Here is a 27,351-nt window from a genome sequence, read left to right as displayed (position 1 = left end):
AATACAACATTACTAGTACGCATAAAATGCACATTAAGTAAAGTTGGTAAATTTATTATGTATATATGTATAGATATATAAAAAAGTTTTTAACCATTTTTTAATATTTTCCATTTTTTTCTATAAAAAAGTAGTGAAAAAAAATTTTGATTTGAAATTAGATTATAAGAACGATAAAATAGGTCATCAGAATAAAAAAAAAGAAAACATTTATTATGTCTCCAATTTTTCGTCTGCTTATTGCAAGATTTAAGATCTAAATTTAAAAAAAAAAATTTAAAAATGATTTGAGCGTAATTTATTTGATCTTGAATCATAATTGGAGTTTTTGGCCTTATTGTGCTCTTTTTAACCTCTCACTTTCACAAAGTTTTTAGGCCCTTTTTTCAAGAGTTGTAAAATGTTGTATCAAGCTCAAACACAGTACACTCAGCATTATAATATTGAAAATTATGAATGTAATCTATAATATTCACTATTATTGTAACAACATTAGCGTTATCTTACAAAAGTTTTATTTTATTTTTCTTACATAAAATCAAAAAAACAAACAAATTTGGAAAATAATTTATCTGTGTTTTATCAATTTTTGAAGCCAATTTTATTCACATTTAGGCTGCAAACAGTGAGTAGTGTATCGGCCTATATTTGACGAACTTCTGAGATAGCAAAAATTGTCCTTTTAGGAATGCTTTGTTAAATGAAATTATGTTCCCAAACTGAAGTTAGATTGTTAAGAGTTTGTTAGTTTTTTTTAAAGAAAAGCAGCATAGCTGAAACAGGTTTTTCGAATAATAATGTTACAAAAATCAAATTTAGAAATCGATTGCTATCCACAACTGTGCTAAGTGCGTAAAAGATTTTTTAAAAAATTAAAAGGCACTTTAAAAGTTGTGTATGTATTTGAAAATAATTGAATTTGACCCTTTCCGGACATTTTTCAACCGAAATTTAGCCCTTCCTAAACTTAACTGATTGCAACACTACTTTGAATAATTTTATAAATTTAATTAAAATTAAACAATAGCGACGTTTTACGCCTCGGCTCCACGCTCCTCCATTTTACACATAATAGGTAATTATAATAAAATTTCAAAACATGCATAATTCAGGTGTTTTCACGTATATTTTCGTATATTTTCATTATTATCATTGAATGATTTGTAGACAAAGAAAGGGATTACACAAAATTAAGCTACAATAAGCACAACATCATTGTCCTGTAATACAAAAGAAATTAAAATTAATATTTTGATTAAATTTTTCAGCTCCAAGAATTACGGTTTGCCCGACAGGAATTAATACTAAATTATAATTAAATAAATTTTCCCGAATTTTTCTTACCACAAAAAAAAAGGTCAATAAACAAAATCGAATATGATTTCGCATTAAACTCAGGTAGTTATCTCATTACCCTCAGGTAAACTATCTCATTACCTTCTGTTTAACAATTAAATTTTTTAAGATCTATTATATAGGAACCTATTTGTAAAGATAAAAAAATATTATAAAGGCTTGCGAATTTATTTAAAAAAAAATTAATTCGGTATAAAGTAGGAAATCCTTTATATTTTAACAACATTTGAATAATATTGTATTATTTTATTCAAATGAAACGTACATTAACATCAACATTATTTTTTTTACAAAAGAGTTGTGTGACTGCCATATTTTATGAATATGTAAGAAGTCCCTGACTTTTGAAATTATAATTTAAATACGTACATAAACTTTTGTATTATAAAAATTCAATTGTATAAGAAAATAAACAAAAAATTATTAATTATTGTGAAAAATACAAAAATAAAATTTTTATTTTGTTTGGAATTTTAATAAATTTAAATATTTGCGAGGTTATTACAAAAAAAAAAATTGTTCGTCAAAACTCTGATATCATAATTATTATGCTTATTAATTAAGAAACGTTGACATTCTAAATAGAACAATATAGCCAATCATGTTATTTAGTCTTTATATAAGAAAAGTCATCTACCTTTAACAGTTCGAAGTACCATGAATTAAAAATCTTGTATAAATAATTAAGTTTATATACAAGATGTTTCATTTGTATAATGATGTGAGTTCAATATTCGGGAAATGATTATGTAATTTCAGTAGAACAAATAATTTTAGGATTAGAAGAATATTTTTGCATGCAAAAGCCCAAATAACAGTCAAATTTTGTAAATATATAAATTTAAAAGTAATTATTATATTTTTAGATTTGCACAGTTCTTTTCAAAAATGGATGAGCTCTTTTTTTCTAAAAGTATAAAATGCACATAATATGTTTTAATTTTAATAAATCTAATTTTTAAGCAAATTATAAAAAAATCACTTTTTTTTCAGTTTCTCACCCTGTTTGTCTATTCAAACATTTTATTGAGCTTTCCCAGTTTATTCAATGGGATAAGCTATATGCGGAACAACTTATATAAGGTATTTATATATGTAATTGTACACTACCTCATTAAAAATTCTATTAAAATATTATTAATAAAATAAATGGATATTATAATTATTATATATATGTGATTTTTTTAATTAATGTAACAAAAGTAAATAATTATAAAGATATAATATCATTTCTATTGTAATCAGACGACGACCTTAAGTCGTGCAAAATGATATCATCCAAAAGGCCAAAAAAACAAGCCAACATCAATGTTCTGATTTAATTTATAAGTATATATTCATAGGTGTATATTTGTATATTGTAGACTTATGTGTATACAATATTTAGGTATACATATCAACAATATTTCATCCTTCTATACAGTTTATTCAATTGAACACCACAATTTTTATGCTTATATGTTGTATCTCAGTATTAAACATCATTCAAACAAATCATTCAAACAACAACATATTATAGCAGTGTATATTTATACAATAGATTGTGTGCGATTTATATAATCTAAATCTAGTAATTAGTGTACTTAAATTTAATTATAAAACAAAATGTCCATGAAACTATAAAACCCCCACCATATTCAAGATGTGCAGTAAAAGATTTTTTTTAACCTTTCAACAAAATAATTACAAACTATAAAATGTGAACAAATTTATTAGAGATTTATCAAAAAATAATAATATGTATTGAAAAACATAATACTGTCGCATTATTTTTGCATTCATATACATAGCTGCTATACAAGTTTAAATAAAATTCAAAAGGTTTCATTTCATATATTTATATATAAAATCAAATTTTTATGAAAACAAATTAAGAAATAACATGTAAGCAATGAAAGAGCGTAAAAAAATTATTCATCCTTCGATCTCCCCTCTCCTTTATATAGATATTTAAAGTAAGTGATAGATGTCAGTTAAATATATACGCGCATACAATTAGTTCCAGTTGACAGAATAAATTCTTTTAATAAACTCAAGCGCAGGATTTTTTATAATAACAGTGACCAGTCAGAAAATGTTCAACTCTTTCAAACATATAATGTAAATGTAATCGTAGTTATACAATCAAACAAAGCAAAAAATATTCTCTTTTTAAGAATGAATATTTGTAATTGTCGTTGCTTATTGTAGGATATCGTTTCGGCTCAATAAAGAACTACGACTTAACTTCTGCATTAATATCTGATAAATATAATGAATGTTCATAATAAACCATCAATTTAGCTTTCTACAAATTTTAAGCAAATATTTTAAATCTCTCAATTAGAAACGATAAACATCAATTATACGATGAAATGCATTTATATTTTAACTTTTCAAATTAAAAGGAAAAACTGTAATTAACATAAAGCGATTCTGTTAATTACAGCTATTTTCTCAATTTTAATTAATAGTATTATAAAATTGAAAGCAGTTTTAGATATCCATTTCATTTCTTGACTTTATTTATTTATGTAGATATATCACGTTAATCTCAATATTCTGCAAATTTCTGGCTGGTTATACGAATAACTTAACCCCTAGTTATATTGCCACAATATGCATATTTAAAGTTTCATAGAGAATCTTTCGTGTATTTCCTACAATATTAACACTAGCCGATTAGCTAAAATTTATATATATATATATTTTTTATAATATATATGTATATATAAATAGGCGAAACATTTCTATTCAACATTATTGAATCGTACTAATCTTATATAAAAACATTGAAACTAAGAGTAACACTAACATTATTTTTTGTACCTTAAAATTTTTAATTTAAATATTCCTATATATGTAGATATAATGTGTACAATTTTTATGTATGTATATTTACATACATACTTTATTAATTTTTAGTAAAGAAATTGTTTCAACAATAAATGGAAAAATTATTTTTATAAAACATATTCGAGATAAATGTTTTAGTAAAAATATTGGAAAATGAGAGTTAGCATACAGTGAAACTTTTGTATTTGCAACCTTCACAATTTTTTCAACAAGTGATTTAAAACTTGCTGTACCATAAGTAATATTAGCCACCCACTAGTACGAAAAAAAACGTTAACAAATATGGTTAATTAAATATTTAAGGTCCCCGACTCTTGAAGAAATTTACATAGTGTATAGTCACGCGGTATAAAGTGAAAAATTTCTACAACTTGTATGTAACAATGGTTTAGTAATCAAACGTGAAAAGTTCTACATCATGAAAAACAAAATCTTGAAAGAAATTCTTCACCTCTTAACTTTTTTATTTTGAAGAAATTATTTCGCATAAAGAAATTTCAACTTGAACAGACGGTAATTTGGCAATGACTAAAAAATAAATTTTTTGTTTATATATACTATACTATAATATACTTAATTTTTATAACACAGTGTTAAAACATTTAATATCAACTATTCTTAAAGAGTCTTATAAATTTGAAATTCCAATTTTTTCAATAAATAGTAAACTGAAAATTCCTTTATTTCATTTCAAATTACGCATAATTATGATTTGTTAAGAAAAATTTTGTTTTACTGTATGTAAAGTAAAAAATTCATTTTACACACATTTTTTTCCCTTTTTTTTATGAATTAACTATCTTTAAGTATATGTACATACATAATTCCGGATGCAGGAACAAAAGAGTTCCGGTTAGATTACTAAACATAATTACATTTGTATAGAAATGGAATCATAATGAAAAAAATTATAGAAAATAAAAGAAATACTATACAAAAATAACAACAACTTTTTAAGTACATAAATGTAAAAATGTGTATGTTAACATGCAGACATCATACATATGTACGCATGCAAGCCTGGACCAATGTCCCCATAATTTTTGCGTTTTTTTTACATTGACTTCACTATAGAAGCGCGCAGATTATATGTTTTTGTGTTGATTTTTTTTTTCACATAAAGTTCAACGTTATATTAACAACACAAAACAAAAACAAAAATCATTTTTAATATACTAAGGAAAATACAGGTGAATATGCGATCATTATATATATATATGTATATACGTACTAGGTAATATGTGAATATAAAAATTTAATATTGAAAATGAAAAATGAAAAACAGAAAGAAAATTGAATTTGATCATTTTGTTAAAAATTTAAATATTAAGGCCTTGATCATATTATAGAATGGAAAATATAAAAAAGAAAATATTTTTATTTTATGTATGTGACATTATAGTATGTTCATAATATAGATATTGCGGGGATGGATTCGAAGGTATTATAAAAATATAAAGAGAACATATAGAAAATTTTTCCTTTGTTAATGATTATATGGGCGGTATAATATGTATAAATCTGTATATAATTATTACACCTGTATGTAGATCGTTTTTATCTTTTTTTTTTGGTTTTTGATTTAATATAGATAACCCGAGTATCATCCAACCATTAAAAATATGTACCTTTTATTGGTAACTAGAAAATATGTCCAACAATGTCCGTTATTGTTATTATTGTTGTTGTTGTTTTTTATGTACACTTACATGTCATTGCAATAGAGGTATAATGAATGTTTATACTTATATATTAATGTAGGAGATTATTATTGTTGTTTGTAATATGCATAATTAACTTTAATTGTCCAAAATGAAAAACTAAATATAACAAAAATAATAAAAAAATAATAAAAATTTAGAACTAAAATTAAAAAATGAAAATTTTTTAATTTTATAGTTATAGAATAATTTTGATTTTCAAAATTGAAATAGTTCTTTTCGCAGATTTAAAAAGATCAGACGCTTTCCATAAATATTGGTCGCAAAACAAATAATAATATTAATATTATTTTAAAAATTAATATTCAAGTTAAAAAAAAATTTATCTCATATTCTAACAAGGATACAAAATTTATTTTAAAATTAATAAATATTTAAAACATATGAAAAAAGTTATTTTATTTAGAAATACGAGTAATAATAATATTTTTAAAATTTTTAATGAATAAAAATTTTTGGTTTAAAAAATATAATTTTTTTTCGGTAAAAAAATTTAATAAAAAAATTAAATATTTTTATAATATTAAATAAAACAAAAAAAAACACAAATATTACAAATTTCATTTTCGGTGTTTTAAAAAATTTTTTATTTAATAAATTCATCCAATTTTATTCTTAAGTATAAACAAAAGGATATAACTATTTCTATAAATAAGTATATAGATTCTGTTATACAAAAATTTTCCAAAGCAACATAAGGAATAAGTTTAAGTAATAAAAATAAAATAAATTTTCATCTGTAAGTGTTGATTTTATTTAATTTATAAAATTAGTGTACAATTTAATTAAATAATTTCTCTTATAAATTTTATATTTATTCAAACAAATATTACAAAAATTAAAAATAAAATAAGGATAATAGAATTACAAATATTTAAAAATTATTTTCACTGAAAACCCATAGAAAAAGAAACACAATAAGCAGTGATTAAAAATAAAACCAATAATCGAAAATAAGAAATGTGAAAAGAATTGTTATGAATAAAAAATTATAACAGTAAAAAAATAGTGTAAATTTAATATTTTTAATATTGTTATATTATAATAATTTTATTAGTTAACACTTATTATTAAAGCTATATTAAGCAATTGGATGAATGAAGGAAATCTGAAAGCAAATTATGAAATAAATTTCGAAAAATCTTTATTTTTCTGTTAATTGAAATTAATTATGGTTTCAAATCATATTCAATTTTTTGAATATCATAATTAATTTAACAATAAAAACAGACAAAATATAAGCTTTCCTACTTAACATATAGTTTCTCCGCTCTATTCTACTTCCTAATCTCATTACTCCTTTGTTCTAGTTTTTTGATGACGCTAATTCCATTAACTTTCCATCTAAATTATTGCATGAAGAACAAAAATATTGAAGCAAAAATTTCTCAATTAATTAAAATTAATTACAAGAGACAAACGAAAAAAAAAAATAGTTTTACAAACACAATTTAAAAATTAATTCTGCTTTTTAAATGCATAGTTGAAAATGAAAATCAAATTTGAGAGCTAGTTTGCAACCAATTTGAGTTAATTCGTCTTAACACAAGATTATGATACATATTATTAAAAATCCCTTAAATATGTATGTATCTTTTATAGTGCGCAAATGTAATAAAACTCACGTCAGAAAATTTATAAATGTTATTTATATTTTTGCATGTAAGCACTGAAATTTGACCACTGCATACATAAACATAGTTTATAGTTAATAAAAAAAATTCTTTAAAATATTAAATTTAACACATATACAACTGCGTGTAAAATAATAACAGTACCCAAAATTAAAAAAAAAATTTACCTATCTCCCACGCTTTAAAAGTTATTGCCCCTCAAAGTCTTAAAAGTGCCATTTTTTGATTTATAATTGTTACAAAACCACAAACACTTTTTAAATTTTGTGAACGCATTAAAATAGTGGTGGGATTCTTCTAATGCGGTATAGCATAGTTGGACTTTAAAAAAACGAAATGGTCATTAAAATTAACCGTTATCTAAATACGGTTCTTTCAAATTTTTGATATCGTGAATTTTTAAAACCACAACATGTCTTCAGAAGCCTGAAATTTTAGCAGCTTTTAGATACTAACAAATAGTTTATTTCTTAAGAAAACTTTTTTCAGCTCCAAAACCTCCCATAATTTGTAATATTGGAAATTGAAGATATTACCTCTCAAAATTTGTAATATTGGAATTTTCGGCACCCTTATATCTCCTGAACTGCTAGCTTTTCTAAATTTCTATAAATGTAGAAAGCTAAGGAAGCTAGGGGTAAATGCCATGCCATTAAAATGTATATTTATTTGTCTTAACCCTTGAATTCGAGCATTATATTATAAGTCTGTGTAATTTTTTTTTATCCTAATTGTATGCAATCTTTGAAAAATTTTGTTATATGAATGAAAATAATTTTAATAATGTATGTAATAATATGTAGATTGTTTTTTAAAAGCAGTAACGTATTTTCGTTTATTGAAGGAAAAGTGCTACTTTACAAACTATTGACCCAATGATATTATATTACATTTTATGCAAATGAGTAATTTTTTTACTGCATTGATTTGATACTATAATAAGTTAAAAATTAATTTCTCTCATATTTATTCTACAAGAAAGTTCTTACTTAGAAAAAAAAACGATTAGCGATTATGTCTAAATCAGGTTTTGATGTCATTTAAATATTTAATTTCAAATTCGAATCTCCAATATACATAGTTTAATCTTTAATCTTGCAACCCGTATCACAATTGTAGTTAAATTATTTATTAGCTTAAACATTAAGCTTAATTTTCTCCAAATATAATTTTCAACTCAGTAATAATTTAATCCTAAAATAACTCCATATTTCTCACAGTAAAATTATAGCAATTTTAGCATATAATATAAATTTTTTTTAAGTATTTCATAATTTTGCGTAAAGTACAGTTAAATAAAAAAGCTTTTATATCAATTAACTTTAGTAAGGTGAATGAACTAGAGCAAATTAAAGAATTTTAATAACAAAAATATAACAACAATAATTAAATTCACATAAATTTTATATAATTTTGAATTTATATTGAAAGCTTTTGGACATTTTAAATAATCGGCAATTAGACTTAACTTTCATTATTATTTACGATAATTTATAATAAAAACCAAACTTTTCCAAACAAATTATAAAAAATTATAAAAATAACAATGGAAGTTTATTTGGAAAAAGGTAATCTAGTCGGTTGCTATTCAAGAAACTAAAGAGTAAAGATACTGAAAAATCAGTAAGTTACGAGTATAAGCGTTATAAGTTCTAATTGTATAATAGAACGAAAATTTAATAAATTTATTAAATTTTTTTTAGAATTTGACGCATTTAGTTTTAAGCAAAAAGAATTGTAAATCATCTACACACATTCATACACACATATGTGTTATTTATATGTTTTGAACTAATATATAAAATATTTTTCAACTTGAGATTCGTATTCGTTTCCAATATTTTGTTTGTCATACAAAATGTTTAATATCAATCCAATTAAAAGAGAATCAATTAATTATTTTATAAATGTGGTAAAATTTAATTTGAATTTTTTAATTTTCAGAGATTAATACTATAAATAAAAATTCAAATGCTATAAACTTTTTAAATAATATTAAAAAAAGACATCACAGATTTTTTTAAATTTAAGAGTCCTTTATTTTAATTATCAAACATAATATTTATTCAAAAAATTAAGAACGAAATAATTACATATTTGGACGTGAACCATACTATATTTTTGAAAATTTATTTTAAATGTACATATGTATATTAAAACTACAATCAATAACAAAATTAAAAAAATTAATTAATTAAAATAAAATGATCGGTGATTAATACAATAAATACAATTTATCGTTTACAGAGGTCTAATAAAATCAATCATGAAAAAGAAAATCTGAAACAAAATTCAGTAATTTTTTATTTTAACTATACCAAATTTCTATAGCCTCTTTTAAAAATGAGTCAATTTAGTATATTTAAAAAGGCTATTTTATATTTATTATTATTGGATCTGACTGAAATTCTAGGTAAGTACATATTGTTTTGTAAATATTTATTATGTATTGAAATATTCATTGTAGATAATATTATTAATTTTTATTAAACTTAAACATGTTTATGCATTTATTATTCGTTATTTGCATTCAATATTTTTTATTTAATATGTACTTATTAATCCTGGTAACAAGCAGACAAGTTATAGTTAATTTCAAAACAATTATAGTTCGATTTAGAAATCTATACAGTAAAATATTCGATGTTACCGTATTTGTATGAGTATGAGAGAACAAATAATCGAACTTTTTGTATGAAATAATATAGAATGGAAAATTAGAATATTTACAAAATACAAAAATTCTGATTTCAAATAGTTTAATATTTAATGGGAATAATTTGGCATGGGTTTCCTTTTATTTTCAAAGGATTATTAATAGCTCTATTAAAAACATTTGTTTTTTTTTTAATTTTTTTTTAATTTGCGTTATTTGTTAAATTTGTGAGCTTCATTTGGAATATCCAACAGTTAAAACATTGTTCCATGTTTAATCTTATAATTGAAACTAACTTTTACTATTATTAAATTTTTTTTTATTATTGATGGTTTCAACTTGCCAAATTTTTTAATAACCTATGACTCGGGCCCTTTAAAAATTATCAAAGTTCTCTAATATATTTATTGCACAGTAGTTTTAACTTTTATAAATCTAATTTGTTTGTAAATCATATTCTTTTGAAGTGCTTACTATTTTACTAGAAATAGTAACACTTTTGTTCAATTTTGCTCCTCAAGACGATATTTTTATTTACAATATCGATTAACATGATTTTTCAAATCAAAAATTGATCAGCAATTGCAATCTTACACAATTTCATAACATTGCAATACTTTTAAACTTTTGTGTACATTATGAAGAACACTTTTATTAATATTACTTAAATATTTTTAATATAATTTTACAATTGAAAAGTAATTTAAAAATTAAAAAATATTTAAGCTCAAACAACTTGTAATAATGGTAACGGGAGAGTTTTATATGAAAGGCTTCCTAATCAACAATTACAAGGCTTTGATGATGATGTGGTAAGTATTTAACATATTACATATAATGGTAAATAAAAATATTCAGTTGTAAATTTTAAATATTCACGTATAATATTAAGGTCAGAGACACAGCCCCGCCTTTTAGAGTATTAGAAAAATGTCAAGATCTATGTTTAAGAGATCGAACCGCATCAAACAATTTAGTAAGAACATGTACAAGTTTTGATTTCCAACCTGGAAGTCGAATAGCATCATTTAGTGGTAGTGCTGAATATGAAGAATCAACATGCTATTTAACAAGAGAACAAGCTGCACCCGAAGGCATTGGAAATTTAATGTTGGTTCCAAATAGCGTACATTTTACGGAAGTTTGTTTATCTTGTAAGATAAGACTACCAAAATGAAATTTTTAAAAATATTTTAACTAAAATTTTCTGTTTTTTTTTTAAAGCCAATAGACCAGAAAGGGAATGTCCAAGTAGACGATATGTTTTTGAACGACACCCTAGAAAAAAATTGAAATTACCCTTATCTGACATAAAAGAGGTAAATTAAAAATAAACTATAATATATAAATTCATTTTGAAAGTAATTATTGTTAAAGCTTACCGCTGCCAATAGATCTGATTGTGAGGACAAGTGTCTAAATGAATTTTCTTTTGTGTGCAGATCCGCAAATTTTGATTCAACGCTAAGAACTTGTAGTTTGAGCAGGTATTTAAATATTAGTTTTGACAATTAATAAAACTTATAAATTTGATGAAACTGTTGATACTGTAAATTATTTGTAGATTCACAAGACGTACTCATCCCGAATTACTAGAAGACGATCCAAACTCAGATTATTTAGAAAATACTTGCTTAAATGGTATGGTTTATTATTATTTCCGGATATACAATTTTAATTTCATAGTAATTTTTTATAATGCTTTACTATAAAAAGCTGAAAGACGGTGTGACGGATTGGCAGTTTTCGTCAAAGAAGAAAATAAACGACTTGGAGGCCCTTTCGAAGTTGATATATTCAATAACATGACATTAGAGGAATGTCAGACAATGTGTCTACGAGCTGAAAAGTAATTTTATGAAGCTTAAGCTCAAAATAATACATATACTATTCTAACATTCAATTTTTTATCTTAACACAGATACTTTTGTCGATCAGTTGAGTTTGATGATCAAACAAAACAATGCATTTTGTCTGAAGAAGACTCGATTTCTCAAAAAGATGATATAAGTATTAGTTCAAGTCCAACACATCATTTTTATGATTTAGTCTGCTTAGATAATCGTAAGTTAATACATAGTTAGTATACAAATCTATTTAATTCTGAATTTAAATATAAAACACTGCCATTTAATATAGAACGTGGTACAGATTATCCAGATAACTCTGTAACGTCCCATTTGTTCTCAAGTGGTAGGAGACCAGACACTGCCTTTCAAAGATATCGAAATTCTAGATTAGGAGGTGAATTTCATTCAGAAATTACAGGACGTTCACTAAGTGAATGTTTAGATGAGTGTTTGAGGCAAACTAGTTTTCAATGCAGGTAATTTTCATTGACTTTTGAATCGGAAAACCTAAATAAGCCATAAATAAATCATTGTTACATAGATCTGCAGTTTATAGTGATCGCTTTCGAACTTGTCGATTAAGTCGCTATAATCAGAGAGATGGAATGCGAATTATTTACGATGCAGATTATGACTACTATGAGAATTTAATGCGTGAGTATTCTTTTTAAACCACAAATGGCAAAAAAAAACAAGATATATTTTTCCTCAGTAAACGTCGTTGGAAGTGAGGGACATGATGAAAGACCACCATCTAGACCTGATATGAATACAGGAACTGGGCCAGATTGGAGACCACCAAATGATAATAATAGATTTCCTAATAGACATCCAGATGATAGATATCCGTCTTCAGAAGGAAGATTTCCTTTCGACGGAAATAGATATCCTCCCAACTATGATAACGGTGGAAGATACCCACCTGGTCCTGATGGTGGAAGATATCCACCTGGTAACGACGCAGGCAGATATCCACCTGGAAACGACGGAGGCAGATACCCACCTGGAAGTGAAGGCGGCAGATATCCACCTGGTAGTGAAGGAGGCAGATATCCACCTCCTGTTGGCGAAGGAGGTAGATATCCACCCGGTACTGACAGCGGGAGATATCCGCCTCCTAGCGATGGCGGCCGGTATCCACCTGGGGACAATAAATACACTCCAGCAAGATTTCCGCCGCCAAGAGATCCTGGCCGCTTTCCGCCTTTTTACCCACCAACAGACACACGATATCCTCCAACTGAAGAAAAATATCCCCCATTTGTAGGAGGTAAATACCCAGCTGGTCCCAATGGGCGATATCCTTTAGAAGAAATCTATCCACCAAGTGGTTATGACAGATACCCGGCAAAACCTCCTCCAACTGATTATGGTAGGTCCAGAAAGTATATTAATATGAGCTTTTGTGTAGTAAAATTATTAACTCAACTAATATCGAATCGTTAAAGTAATAATAATTCATTAAATGTTGTAATATTAATTCATCACCTTTTTGTAATAGAATATTGTGCACTATTATATTAACCATTTTAGATCCTGGCGTTGGAGATCAATATCCGTCTAATGAAATAGACAGAGATAGAGATCGAGAAAGGTATCCTCCACCAGAAAGGTATCCATTAGATAATTATGATGACAGATATCAATCACCTGCTGATAGGGAACGATATCCAGGATATGGTGGAAGATATCCCTACAGAGAACGTTTACCTGGTGATAATAAATACTACGCGGGTGGTGATCGTTATTCCCCGATTACAGGAAACCATCTACCTCATGATGATTCAAGTCGCCCATATCCAAACGACGACAGAGCACCATATCCGTATTATGATTACTTGAACCGACGTTATCCACCTTCAAATAGTCATTCGAGATATCCACCACCTGATGAAGAAAGATATCCTCCACCACCCCCTACACGAGGATACCCTCCTGGTACGGGTTATATTGGAAGAGAACATCCTTTTAGAGATTTTCCTGATAAACGTTTCAGACCATCCTCCTATCCTCAACGGTATCCTCAAATAGCACCCCCTTCTAATTATCCACCTCAAAGATATCCGCCCCCAGATTACCCTGATTTGGTAACCCATAATGCTGCAAGGCCAGAACCCGATTCAGACAAAACTTATCCTCCACAACCAACGATAGATAGCAAATATCCTCCTTCACAACCACCTCCTTCAAATAGGTTTCCTATAAGCAACGGAAGACATCCAATTGAAATTTATAAATATGGAAACACTGATAGATTCAGAGGAAGACCATCAGGTAAATGTATTAGTAGATGTCATGTTAATTACAATTTAACAGAAATGTAAAGTAATTTTACTAAATTATGTGTTTAATTTTATAAAAAAATTTGTAACTCCTTAGTAAAATTTTTCAATATGCATTTGCTGAAGATAATACTTCATCATTTTCAATAATTTTAAACTTTTGATAAATGTAATTTAGATTTTTACCGCGGCCACCCGTACTATGATTTAGAATACGATGAGCGTCCGTATAGTTTAGGAAGACCGGTAAGAGTTTAACAATTTTTTTTTTTGGAGGTTTTGTGTAAATCAATTTATTTGGTAGGATTATAGTAACTATGATCGTGAATACGACAGTGGATTTAACAGAAGGCCAATTGGGGGAATGGGATATCCACCGTATGAACCCCCTCCTTATAGACCTGGTATAGCAGATGGTTATAATGGAATTAGCGGTGGTGCAAGTGCAGGGGTTGGCGGTTCTCGACCTCCACCTCCGATTCCATCACGTTGTGATGACTTTGATAACTTTAAACAAGTTGCTGCGAGACATAAAATGCGGAGACAGTTTATAAGACGATCTTTAATTGCTGCTTCATTGGCTCAATGTCAAAGAGAATGTGCTGATGCACGAGATTTCATATGTCGAAGCTTTAATTACAGGTTATTAAGTTTTTAGAAAAAAAAACTATTGAATTTATAAAAACTTTTATAAATTTACTAAAAATTTTCAGAGACACGGCAGGTCTAACCTATGATGAGCGGGATTCTCCCAACTGCGAGTTAAGCGACCGAGATAGTAGAGAACTAGATATCCACAACCCAACATTGTTTGATTCAGGCAATTATGATTTTTATGAACGTGGTTTGGGTAGATCAGACGGAGAATGCCTCGATGGTTTGAACTTTAAAAATTTTTTAAAAATAATTTGATTAACGCAATATCATTTCGTGCAGTTTCACAAACTTGCAACGAAGAAGGAATGGAATTTACTTTAAGAACGCCGGAAGGATTTGTTGGACGCATTTATACATATGGATTTTATGACAGGTAAAACATAACTTTAACTTAAGTTAAAAAATTTAATCAAATTATCAACTATATTTTTTCAAGATGTTTTTTCCGTGGAAATGGTGGAACTGTAAATGTTCTAAGGATTAGCGGACCCCAGGGCTATCCTGAATGTGGAACTCAGAGAGTATGAAACTTTTTAAAACCAAAACGAAAATATGTTAAGCAGCTTAAGAAAAAAAAATTGTAAATATTTTAAAAATATTTTCAGTATGGTGATACTTTAACAAATATAGTAGTTGTTCAATTTTCCGATAACGTTCAAACTGGTCGTGATAAACGCTATAATCTAACTTGTATATTTAGGGGACCAGGGGAAGCCGTAGTTACTTCAGGTTATATTGGAGCTGGGTAAATCTTCTCTTATACCTATTTATTTAATTACAAGCAAAACCTTTCAAAGGATAAGTTAAAGATTTTCAATTATGATATATTCTTTGTTTTAAACTCGGCCTTTAATAGTTTATATAGTTTTTTGATCATGTAGTACAATACACAGCCACCTTATACATTTACCATAAAATAATTTTGACTTTTTTGCTAGAACTAGTAACGCTTTTTGTTAGTTTCCTAAATATATTTACCATATATTACATTTATTTCAATATTTCATTTTAAAAATATTTGTCAGTCTACACATTCCAGTACAATAATCTTTAGAACCATATTCCTAGTATTGTAAACTAAAATTAGCTTACTTTTATCATGTCGCTATTAACATTTTACATTTGTCATACATTTTTAGTGTTCGTATGTATGTCTTTTTGGTTGACGAACTTTTATCTTTCTAGAAAATTCTGTTTAGAAAAAATTTCCACTAATTTACTAAATTTTAAAAACTTACTCTGTATATATATATATTTTGCGTGTTCTGCAACTATTTTACGTTTTCCTACCTTATTATGTACCTATAACAAAGTGAAAAAATTAAATTGTTAAAAAGCAGTTGCAATTTTTAGTTTTCTTCTCTTGGAAAATACATTTTTAATATACACACGCTTTTTTTTAAATTTTTCGTACATAAAATAGCAGCGAAAAAAAAGTTTAATTTTAAAATCTTATATTTTTATTATAATAAATGAAATTATTAATTTCTCAATTAATTAAGGATTTAAAAAACGAACTGCTGTTTAATAATGTGTTTTAAATTAAATATTTTAAAATAAACTCTGAAATATTAAATTCATGTGAAAACAATTAATTCAAAACCTTCAAAAATCTGTTGAAACCTAGAATTAAAGTCTTTTGTAGTTTATATCTATGCAGAGTAACAGTAGTGCTTATACTAATTTCGTAGAAAAAAACTAATCCAAAAAACTCATTTACAAAGAATTCTTTTGAAGAAATTTCATAAAATTACTACCAAGTTTTATAAGATTTTTTCAAGAGAACACTAATATATTCTGAAATTTCTGAAAAGTCTTTACAATCCTGATAGATCTGGAAGTCCAATTCCAATCGAATATTTGCCAGCTGAAAACACATTAAGCTCTAAAGTTCGTTTAATGATATTGTATCAGAATAGACCAACGACAACGATTGCTGTTGGTGATCCTTTAACATTTAGATTAGAAGCTCAAGATGGATATAATCATGTAACAGATATTTTTGCAACAAATGTAGTTGCTAGAGATCCATATTCTGGTAGAAGTATTCAACTAATTGATCGTTTTGGGTAGGAACAATGTTATAAAACTGTATATAAAAAACTTATTTTGATAAAATAATATCTTTCAGATGTCCAGTTGATCCATATGTTTTCCCTGAATTGGATAAATTACGGGATGGAGATACCTTAGAAGCAAGGTTTAATGCTTTCAAAATACCTGAATCAAATTTCTTAGTTTTTGAAGCAACAGTTAGAACATGTAGAGATGGTTGCCAACCTGTAAGTACATTTCAACAAATATATCAACGGTCATTATTGTTATTATGGTCATTTACAATTTTTTGTGACAGGCCTATTGTCCAGGACCTTCTGGAAGATCAGAACCTTCCTTTGGCCGCAAAAGAAGATCTATTAATGAAACAGAATACATTGAGGATGCAACAAACTCTACGACTGAATTAATAACGAACACTGAAAAAAGTAAAATTAAATTTAATTAACTAAAAATTATCTGTATCAATAATTAGTAAATGCGTGAGTGTTTCACATGGTGATTACTTTACCTTCAGTAATGAGAAAATTTAAACATAAAAAACGTTTTTCAATATCTTTTGATTTTCGATTTGTTTTCAATATTCATCATAAAAATTTAAATTATAAGCAAAAATCAATGATAGACGGAAAACGGATATGTGTACAAAATCCTCTATTCAAAAATACATACATAGTAAATACTTTGTCGTTTTCTCATACTTAAATTATGAAACCTTATATTTCGTTTGATTTACCTAGAACAACGGAATTAAATGAATGAGTGCCTTCATTTTGTTATATAACAAAAAATAATTTTGATTGTTCTTTTGAAACACTCTCCTTTATGTCAAAATAACAGAAAACTACCAAAAATCTTAACCAAAATTAAATCAATTTTGTTTACAGATGACACAAAGATTATCGAAAATAGCGACGGTAATTCACCAGATGAAGCAGAACAAGTTCGAGAAATGATAGAAGTACTTATTAAAATGAAAACTTTAAAACCTACATATAAATCTAAAATTTTCATTTTTGAAATCACAGGTATTTGAATCAAGAGAAGAAATCGAACATGAATCGTATGCTCGGAAACTGATAGCACCAAAGGAACAAGTCTGTATGACAGACAACGAATATTATGGATTAATATCGGCTGTTATAATGTTAATGTTCTTATTGTTCACTATAACATTAATATCCGGTTTAGCTTATAGGTTTGTTTAATTTGTGAAAATTAATAATACAAAATTTTATATTTATCAAATTTTCCATTTTTAAATTTTTTAAAAGCAGAAAGTATTGGATAATAATTTCAAAGAATCGTAGTGTTGATCGTAGTTCGCCATCATCATTTTCCCCATCAACATTGAGAACTCATGAGCGATTTAGTGAAATCGGTAACTTAAACACCAACCGAAATAATCAATTTAGAGGAAATATGTCATTATTTGGCAGTGGTTTGCAAAAAACGTTTGCTACCGGGTATACATATAGATTTATTTTCCACAGAAAAAATATTCAAATAAAATTTCTTTTCAAATTTTTTTAATTTTTTTCTCATCGATTTTAGAAATTTAGCAAGAATGTGCCAAATACCGGTAAATTCATTAAGAAAAAATATAAGCAATGCACAATTTGATGATCCTAGTGAACCGATATATACAGATCCATCTTTATTCGAACGATCAAGGTATATTCTTTTTTAAAGAATTTTTAATAAATCACATAAAAAATTATTTACCTATGCATATACATATATGTAACTAAAATCGTTTTAGGTCTTTAAGGAGCTTAACGGAAAGAAATGATAATCATGATCTATAAAAAAGACCCACCTTGATTGAATTCATTTGCTTTAAAACTTTTCTTTATAACTTTATAAAACTGTATATACATACATAATACATATATAATATGTATAAGAATAATTGTGTAGGAAAAAAAAAATTGATTAAAGTATAAGATTACATGAAATTTAGTTAAAAAAAATAAAAATTTAAAATCTGAAATCATAATTCATTAAGTAATTTTATAAATAATGAACTAAAAATATTATAAGAAAAATATTTTATATATGTACGTTATTAATGAAAAAGGAAATATCCGTACATTCTATATCAGTACGGAAGCTCATATTCACTGCAACTGTGATTTTTGAAGCAAAACAATTATATGATGCCTCTGTTATTTGTATATGGCGAACGCCTCCAATAATACTTTAATTACTACTTAGAGTAGTAATAAATCTGGACAAATATGTATATACTAATAAAAATATTAGACAATAAGACAAAATCATTTTGATAAAAATTTATTTAAAATTCTTAAAACTTCAGAAAAGAAAATTACTTAAAAATGTGCACTTACCTTAAGCGTATTATTAAAATTTAAATATAAATAAATTTTACATAAACATGAATGACTTACGAGTGAAAATTTCTTATATGGGATTTATATTTAGTTTTCTATAATTATTGTAAGCTATAATAATTTTTTTATATTACAACTAATGAATTTCCATAGATATATATTATTAAGTAAATATACATACATATACCTACAAATAATAATATAATTTTCATTGAAATAAAAATTTGACTCAATATACAAATGACTTTTTTTTAAGACTTGTTATTATTTTTTAGCGATTAAAAATTTCGGCTCTGATTATGTTAACTTCTCTATTTTCCTTACTTAAATCTGACTTAAATTTTGTGTGATTCCAACATGTAAAAAGTCATAGCAATTTTGTGCTAATCAAATATTTTTTTTTTAATTTTGATTAAAAAAAAGTTTTCACTAATTTTAGGTTTTTTTCCATTTTATTTGATCTTCAACTGACTAAACTAGGAAGCTGAAAATTTTCAGCTATTTCATAGTAAAAAACTTATCTTTTTTTATACCCTGCACTTCGTGAAGGGTATATTAACTTTGGTATGGAGTTTGTAACTACTTGAAGGAGTCATCTGCGGTATGGACATATATATATATTCTTGCTCAGCGTAAAATTCTGCGTCGATTTAGACATGTCCGTCCGTCCGTCCGTCCGTCCGTCCGTCCGTCCGTCCTTCCGTCCGATCGCACGATAACTCAAAAACGAATAATGCAATCGACACCGAACTTTCACAAGTTGCTTCTTTTGTGCCAAGGACGAGCCCTATTGTTATTGGACCAATTCGGACAACGGGTTCGGGTAGCTGCCATACAACTCAAAGAGTTTATTTTAAATATTTCAAAAACTAATAAAGGTACAAATATAAAATTTTGTATACATGTGTCCAATTATATTCTACATATGCTCTAAAAATTTTAATGGAATAGCTGCACCGGTTCGGGTGGCTGCCATACAACTCTAAAAGCAAATTTTTTATATTCGGAAAAATAATAAAGTCAGATTCATGAAACTTGGCAGTCATGTGTCCAATTATAGGTCAGATATATTTCTGAAGTTTTAGTGGAATTGCTTGACAGGTTCGGGTACCTGCCATACAACTCCAGAAGCTAATTTTAAATATTTGGAAGAATAATCAAGTCAGATTCATGAAACTTGGCAGTCGTGTGTCCAATTATAGGTCAAAGATATTTCTGAAGTTTTGGTGGAATTGCTTGACAGGTTCGAGTAGCTCCCATACAAGTCCAAAAGCTTATTTTAAATATTTGGAAAAATAAAAGAGTTAGATTCAGGAAACTTGGCAGTTGTGTGTCCAATTATAGATCAGATATATTTGCGAAGTTTTAGTGGAATTGCTTGACAGGTTCGGGTAGCTGCCATACAACTCAAAGAGTTTATTTTAAATTTTTCAAAAACTAATAAAGGTACAAATATAAAATTTTGTATACATGTGTCCAATTATATTCTACATATGCTCTAAAAATTTTAATGGGATAGCTGCACCGGTTCGAGTGGCTGCCATACAACTCCAAAAGCAAATTTTTTATATTCGGTAAAATAATCAAGTCAGATTCATGAAACTTGGCAGTCGTGTGTCCAAATATAGGTCAAAGATATTTCTGAAGTTTTGGTGGAATCGCTTGACAGGTTCGAGTGGCTCCCATACAAGCCCAAAAGCTTATTTTAAATATTTGGAAAAATAATAAAGTCAGATTCATGAAACTTGGCAGTTGTGTGTCCAGTTATAGGTCAGACATATCCGTGAAGTTTCTATAGAATGATTTCACAGGTTTGAGTAATTGCCATACAACAACGAAAGGTGCAGGGTATAATTCAATCGGTTTATACCGACTGAAACGTTTTTACTTGTTGTATTATGGATTTGGACCCATTAAAACTAAACGGCTGAATGGTATTTTTATAGAAACTGACCGCCTTCGCCGTTTTAGACTAAAAAAATTCCATCATTCACAATTTTCAATCATTATTATATAAATTTATAAATTTACAATTGTCCCATTATTGTGAATAATAGAATTTTTTTATTCTAAAACGGCAAGACTGCATTGTTGTTAAAAATTAGTTGCTAACATAAAAGAGCAAAAGTAAAATAAATTGTCAAAACAATATGAAAATAAAAATTTCTAAGTTTTAAATTTAATTTAAATAAATTATATGGGACTCTTCTGAAATGGACAACAAAATAAAAATGTATGTAAGATATATTATTAACGTAATAATATATTTTGCGGCTTAAGCTTGCAATAAACTTAAAACATTTTTGTCCAAACAGAAATGTGTACTGAAATGCAAATATAAATGACTAAATTTTAAACGTTTAATTAAAATAACAAAATATATATTATTTAGATTAGTCTGCGGAGACGTAAAAGGAAAATTCAAACAACTTTTCCATAGAGTGGAAATAATCAATCAAAAATCTGGGCCCTTTGAAAGTGAAGTGGATAACTTTTTAAAGAAAACTTTAACATAATATTATTATTTTTAGTTCTTCTTTGTGTTGGAGAATTTTTCGATAAAAATAATGATGAATTGATAGCATATAAAAACGGATATAAAAATGGTTAGTTGTAACTACTTTAAGTAAAAATATTACAATCAGCATAATCTTTTTCATTATAAAAAGTTCCGGTTCCGACGTTTATTCTTGGGTCTTGCCTAGCGGAAACTGTCAAAAACTTTGATATATCTAGCGGGGGTGATATCTGTTCCAACATAACATATTTGGGTTTGTAAAAATTACCCTTTTGTCAAATTTTTTATGTCATTGTTTTCTTTCTTCAATTTTAAGGAAAAAGAGGATTATACACGCTATCTAATGGAATAAAAATTGCATACGTGAGTGGCGTAGAGTCAGATCAAAGTAGTGACATTTCTTTTGATGAAAGTGATATCAATTTTGTAGCAGATATTTGTCTTGCCAGTAAAGGAAATTTGAATGATTATAGAGGAATTGATATATTAATCACATCTCAATGGTGTCGCGGTATAATGGAAAATGTAATTTAAATTTCTAAAAATATATATCAAGCGGAGCTTTAGCACATCAATTTTGGTTTCAGGATAATTCCTCGCCTTTGATTTCCTACTTAATAACACAGATTCGACCCAGATATCATTTTTGCGGTTTAAATAAATTATATTATGAAGCACCTCCATTTAGAATAAAGCCTGATAACAACACACAATTAGAGCTGTCAACAAGATTTATAGCCTTAGCTAATGTTGGGAATATTAAAAAAGAAAAATACATTTATGCGGCTAGCTTAGTCCCAGTAGAAAAAATGCGGATAACTGATTTGTTACAAAAAACTACAGATGAAATCCCATTTCCTTTCAGTGTAGTTGATTTCTCCAAGTATAGAAGGCAACAAAAAAAGAACGTTAGTAATTTATTGATAGTCATTAGATTTTATATCACTTATGGATAATTTATAAGTAAAATATACTTATGTTATAGGATGACAATACACAATATTTTTATGATCTGAGTAAACCTGGTAGTAAAAGAGAATCAAAAGGAAATAAAACTCCTTATAAAAAAGCTCGTATGGAAATCGATTTAGGTAAGTACCTATCTAGATTTCTTTAAAAAGCTTGCTATTACAAAATTTTAATTTTCAAATTTTTGCGGTTAGAAAAATGTTGGTTCTGTTTATCATCGCCTAATGTAGAAAAGCATTTAATAGTTTCAATTGGAAATAATTTTTATGTAGCATTTCCAAAAGGACCTTTAAATGATTTTCATGTTCTAATATTGTCAATTACACATATTCAAAGCTCATCACTTCTAACAAGCTCCGACTGGAAAGAATTGGAAAATTTCAAGAAGGCACTTAAAAATTTTTTTAAATCTAAAGGACTAACTACATGTTTTTTCGAAAGAAATTATAAAACGGCGCATCTGCAAATAAATGCTGTTGGGTTAGAAAAACACTTGGATTGGAAAATTAAACATTCGTTTGAAGTTTGTAATATTACAATTTCTCAAGTATTTTTTTAGTGTCCTTTTTTTTTATCAGGACAAAGCTGAAGAATATAATATTTCATTTGAAACTGTACCTGAATTAACACAAGCGGCAGATTTACCGCAGCAGGGCCCTTATTTTGTAGCCGAACTTAACGAGTGCACATTGATTACAAAAGATATGAAAAGATTCCCTCTCCATTTTGCTAGGTATGTCTACTTTATTAAAGAAAATTCAATAAATTTTATATAATTTTATTTTAGGGAAGCCATATGTTCCGAAAATCTATTAAATAACGATGAGAAAGTAGATTGGCGGGACTGCAAATTATCAACAGAAGAAGAAATAAGTTTAGTCAAACAGTTTAGAGAAAATTTTAAGCCGTTTGATTGTTCCTTATGAAAAACTTGCATAAATAAAAACATAAGTTTAATTAAATTTTAGTGTTTATTTTTTGTTATGAACCCAATTTTTATTGTAAAAAAGTTTGTATTTACGAAAAAAAAAATATGACTGTATCCTCTCAATTAGAGTATTAATTAAAATTTAACACTTACGAATACTTATACTTCTTACTATTAAAAGAATCAGGCATTAGTAAAAAACAAAAAAGAAGTCAATAACAAAATTGACATTTACTTTCTTTATGAATCTCTTTGATATATTTTATCCAATATTTTAATAAATGTCTGATGTGGAACACCGCGTGATGTTTGTTGTATGTGCGTTTTTATCATGTTATATGAATCTTCTTCATATATTGCATATGTACTTGGTAAACCAAGTTCTTTGTACAATTCTTTTACTCGCTCAATCTTTTCAGGGTCTAAAAAATTTTGAATTATTTTAGAAAAAGAAAACCTTAATAATTCCCACCGTTGTGACCATAACACTCTAGCATTATATTTTTCTGGGCTTCATTACATCTCTGTAAGCATACAACAGCCAACCATGAACATTTGCGATCTTGAATATCAGTTCCAACCTTCCCAGTTATCGCGGGATCTCCAAAGCAATCCAAAAAGTCGTCTTGAATCTGATAAAATTGTCCCATTTCCAACAATATGGTCTTAGCTTGCCTAAATGCTTCAGGATCTTTAAAACTGTTAATTTTATTTATCTTAAATTATTGAATACTTAATATATTTTAAAATTTTGTATTAGCGTACCCTGCCATTTGCATAGCTAATGCGAAAGGAAGATAAAAAGTGTAGTACGATGTTTTATTTGCCACTAACGTTCTATATTTCTCCATGGAAAAATCCAAAATGCTTTTACTTGTAGCCGTTTGTAAGTCTAAAGCCTACGAAATTTTTTACAGAGAAATTCACAATGTATTTTCCAAACTATTTACTTGCCCAATGATGGTTATAAAAATTACTTCATGGAATAATTCTACTAAATCCATATAGTAACTTTTATCACTAAAATGCTTTTTAAGGGTATAAAATATTGTACTCTCCAACATAATTCCATCATTAATTGCAATTTTTCCAACGTTTTCCAATTTGTACCAACAAGGTTGACCCCGTCTAGTTTCGCTTTCGTCTTGAATGTCGTCAAGAACTAACAGAAAGCTTTGCAGCTGAAAAAATAACTCTAACATACTTACAATTAAACACTAAATTTTACTATTACCAATTCCACGCACCATCCAAGATATTGTGCTAATCGAATATTTTCTTCTGTTAATTGACTTTTATCTACAAGTTCTTTGTAAGTTAAAACCGTTAATAAACCACGATTTTTCTTTCCATTCGGAACATTATATTGTAAGACCTTACAAAAAATTATTTCATACATAAAGAACCAACACAAAATGTAATTTTAAATTTCAAATCTAGCATGTGCAAACTTACCTTTGTAAACCATTTAGACACAATTTTTGTTTGTTTTGTCTGCAATGCATGAAATTCATTTATTTCACGAACAAGATCTTGAAAAGACAAAAATTTTAGTGGATCTTTTTGATTGAAATATTAAAAATCTTCACAAACCAGGAAATACAGCCATAAATTCTCGACTTTCATCTTTTGAAACCGTTCGCCGAGCTGCTACTGGAACAGGATGATTGATATTAGAAAACGTTCTATACACACATAAAAAAAACAAGGTAAGTTCATTAAAAATAATTAAATGTAAATGTACGAAATTAGCATGTTTAACAAATTTCTTAGAACAAATATCATTTTCTATGGAGGACTATTCACTAGTTTAATATATTTTTAAGGAATAATTTAAAAACAGAAAATAAATATTTTTCAAATATTTACATACTAAGTATGTACATTAGTTGAATTGATTAAATCGACTAAAAGTTCAAAGTAACTATATACGTATGTATATGTTTATCTAAATAATAAATTATTTCATACAGAACAAATAATAAATTACCTATCTCAAAAATATATAGGTACATAATTGTAATGCAAAAATATATTTCTATCAGTTTCTTTAGAAAGTTCAAATTAAAAATCTTAAGTAAACATTAATAATTATCTCCAATTTCAATAGATTTCTTTTAAAATTTATGCAATGCTTTTGGAATAACTAATAACTTAGTATATGTATGTAAGTGCCTCCGATCAATATACTGTATGCAAATGTTTACGTTAATATATATATATTTTAAGTAAAATTGGATAGGTACCTATGTACATATACATAGTTTCCTGATCTATAGATTGAATTATGTATATAATTTTAGAAAAACTAATGTTAATTGTTAATAAGTTGGTGAAAAGGTAAAATTAATTTATACCTTTTGGTTTGATTCTTCTCAATTTGAGTATGTACGACAGAAGATGTGTATAGCGAATTTACCATTCTATACCCATCGCCACGATGTATAAAATTTTTCGGTATTCCCCCATAACCTAAAGCAAAAACTTTATATTTATTTGGCATAAAAATTTGTCTGGCAATTGAACACATTATAGTTTTATTAATTAAGATCGATATTTAAATAAACAGCTATTTGCGTGTTTTTTTTTTTCAAAGAGCTTATTTCGGTCGCGAAAGTTCAATTTTTTTTTTGTTCAATTCTACAAATTTAGATTCTTGTTTAATAAATTATTCATATCATTCAAAATTTTTTAAATTTTTTTTTATGTTTTCGAGGAAACGCAATTTTATTTTTAAGTTCAACTCCCGTAAACCACCCTAAACAAACTCACGAATACGAAAATTTCTTCAAAACAATTTCTTTTCGACAACAACAATAATTTTCTTCTTTTTGTTTTTATTTTTAACTTAATTTTTTCACGTATCATCTATTACCTTCGAGGGATGGTATGAACAATATAAATTAATTGTTGAAAATATTTTTGATGGAACAAAAAATACGTTTTTGTTTAGTGTTGGCATTTGTTTCGTTTTATATGACAACACAAGTGTTGCTTTTGGTGTCTGTAGACCAATTAGTCTACTCTTTTCTTTTCTAATTACCCTCCACCATACTATAAGTTCTAGTTTATACGTAAAAAAAAAAGAAAAAGAAATACTGCATTTTTTTTACATATAAACTATTATTATTGTTATATATTGTTTTAAATTTCAAAAAAATTTTTTTGAAAATAATTTGTAAATTTTAAAAGAAAATCAACTCAAATGTGAGTGAACCCAAATATATGAAAATCAACTCAATTTGATAAGCGTGTATTCCTACAAAAAATATGAATAATCCATAATAATAAACATTTCATCTGTATACAAATCTAAATCATCGAAAATCAAAACATTAATGCTTTTTTTAATGTTTAACGAGAAATTTAGAACGTTTACAGAGGTCTCTTCTTCATAATAAAATGAAAATCAAACTTGATGCTAAATTTGAATCTGCTGTCTTTCAAAAAATACGAATTAACAGCAAATTTAAGTCGTGTTGTTGTTTGAATCTACAAAATTTTGAAACTAATAAAAAAAATCCTATTTATACTTC

At 26.8% G+C, this 27,351-nt stretch overlaps 3 protein-coding genes across 5 annotated transcripts; 2 read left to right on the top strand and 1 right to left on the bottom strand.

Moving 5' to 3' along the window:
* The first annotated feature begins 1,276 nt into the window (after nt 1-1,276).
* LOC129610746 (uncharacterized) lies at nt 1,277-19,430 on the top strand. Of its 3 annotated transcripts, none has more exons than XM_055523425.1 (28): nt 1,277-1,398; nt 2,350-2,439; nt 9,794-9,959; nt 10,929-11,014; nt 11,095-11,356; nt 11,427-11,521; nt 11,580-11,689; nt 11,767-11,843; nt 11,919-12,051; nt 12,124-12,266; nt 12,342-12,528; nt 12,594-12,706; nt 12,765-13,424; nt 13,586-14,326; nt 14,513-14,580; nt 14,639-14,976; nt 15,048-15,211; nt 15,271-15,364; nt 15,428-15,512; nt 15,597-15,736; nt 16,824-17,060; nt 17,123-17,273; nt 17,345-17,474; nt 17,934-18,007; nt 18,075-18,244; nt 18,324-18,512; nt 18,601-18,720; nt 18,809-19,430. In XM_055523425.1, the coding sequence occupies exons 3-28, from the start codon at nt 9,890-9,892 to the stop codon at nt 18,852-18,854; spliced, it is 4,683 nt and encodes a 1,560-aa protein (XP_055379400.1). In that variant the 5' UTR covers nt 1,277-1,398; nt 2,350-2,439; nt 9,794-9,889; the 3' UTR covers nt 18,855-19,430. The 3 variants fall into 3 exon arrangements, with proteins under 3 accessions (XP_055379400.1, XP_055379399.1, XP_055379401.1); XM_055523424.1 differs by having other exon boundaries at nt 16,806-17,060; XM_055523426.1 differs by lacking the exon at nt 13,586-14,326 and having other exon boundaries at nt 16,806-17,060.
* Nucleotides 19,431-21,514: 2,084 nt separating this feature from the next.
* On the top strand, nt 21,515-23,846 carry LOC129611223 (CWF19-like protein 1 homolog). Its single transcript, XM_055524239.1, has 10 exons — nt 21,515-21,633; nt 21,793-21,878; nt 21,932-22,006; nt 22,070-22,171; nt 22,235-22,443; nt 22,506-22,826; nt 22,904-23,009; nt 23,082-23,410; nt 23,466-23,620; nt 23,675-23,846. Exons 1-10 carry the CDS (start codon nt 21,614-21,616, stop codon nt 23,811-23,813), a joined length of 1,542 nt encoding a protein of 513 aa, XP_055380214.1. The 5' UTR covers nt 21,515-21,613; the 3' UTR covers nt 23,814-23,846.
* Nucleotides 23,840-26,676, bottom strand: LOC129611224 (farnesyl pyrophosphate synthase). Its single transcript, XM_055524240.1, has 8 exons — nt 26,173-26,676; nt 25,409-25,500; nt 25,271-25,347; nt 25,050-25,190; nt 24,766-24,996; nt 24,581-24,714; nt 24,288-24,514; nt 23,840-24,237 (listed from the first exon to the last, which is right to left on the bottom strand). Exons 1-8 carry the CDS (start codon nt 26,343-26,345, stop codon nt 24,056-24,058), a joined length of 1,257 nt encoding a protein of 418 aa, XP_055380215.1. The 5' UTR covers nt 26,346-26,676; the 3' UTR covers nt 23,840-24,055.
* Nucleotides 26,677-27,351: the final 675 nt, after the last annotated feature.

The sequence above is a fragment of the Condylostylus longicornis genome, unplaced genomic scaffold, assembly GCF_029603195.1.
Source record: "Condylostylus longicornis isolate FDR11 unplaced genomic scaffold, ASM2960319v2 ptg000048l, whole genome shotgun sequence".
Lineage (NCBI taxonomy): Eukaryota > Metazoa > Arthropoda > Insecta > Diptera > Dolichopodidae > Condylostylus > Condylostylus longicornis.
Note: the sequence above shows the minus strand (reverse complement) of the source record. Positions and strands in the feature narration are given on the sequence as shown.

Coding starts and splice junctions, on each gene's coding strand:
- LOC129611224 (XM_055524240.1), bottom strand. CDS start 26,345: ATGTGTTCAATTGCCAGACAAATTTTTATGCCAAATAAATATAAAGTT. Junction 24,997..25,049: donor TTGGATGGTGCGTGGAATTG/GTAATAGTAAAA, acceptor TTATTTTTTCAG/CTGCAAAGCTTTCTGTTAGT. Junction 24,238..24,287: donor AGAGTGTTATGGTCACAACG/GTGGGAATTATT, acceptor AAAATTTTTTAG/ACCCTGAAAAGATTGAGCGA.
- LOC129610746 (XM_055523424.1), top strand. CDS start 9,890: ATGAGTCAATTTAGTATATTTAAAAAGGCTATTTTATATTTATTATTA. Junction 11,522..11,579: donor CCTTATCTGACATAAAAGAG/GTAAATTAAAAA, acceptor TTATTGTTAAAG/CTTACCGCTGCCAATAGATC. Junction 11,844..11,918: donor AGAAAATACTTGCTTAAATG/GTATGGTTTATT, acceptor TACTATAAAAAG/CTGAAAGACGGTGTGACGGA.
- LOC129611223 (XM_055524239.1), top strand. CDS start 21,614: ATGGACAACAAAATAAAAAT. Junction 22,007..22,069: donor TAAAAACGGATATAAAAATG/GTTAGTTGTAAC, acceptor CATTATAAAAAG/TTCCGGTTCCGACGTTTATT. Junction 23,010..23,081: donor TCGTATGGAAATCGATTTAG/GTAAGTACCTAT, acceptor TTTTGCGGTTAG/AAAAATGTTGGTTCTGTTTA.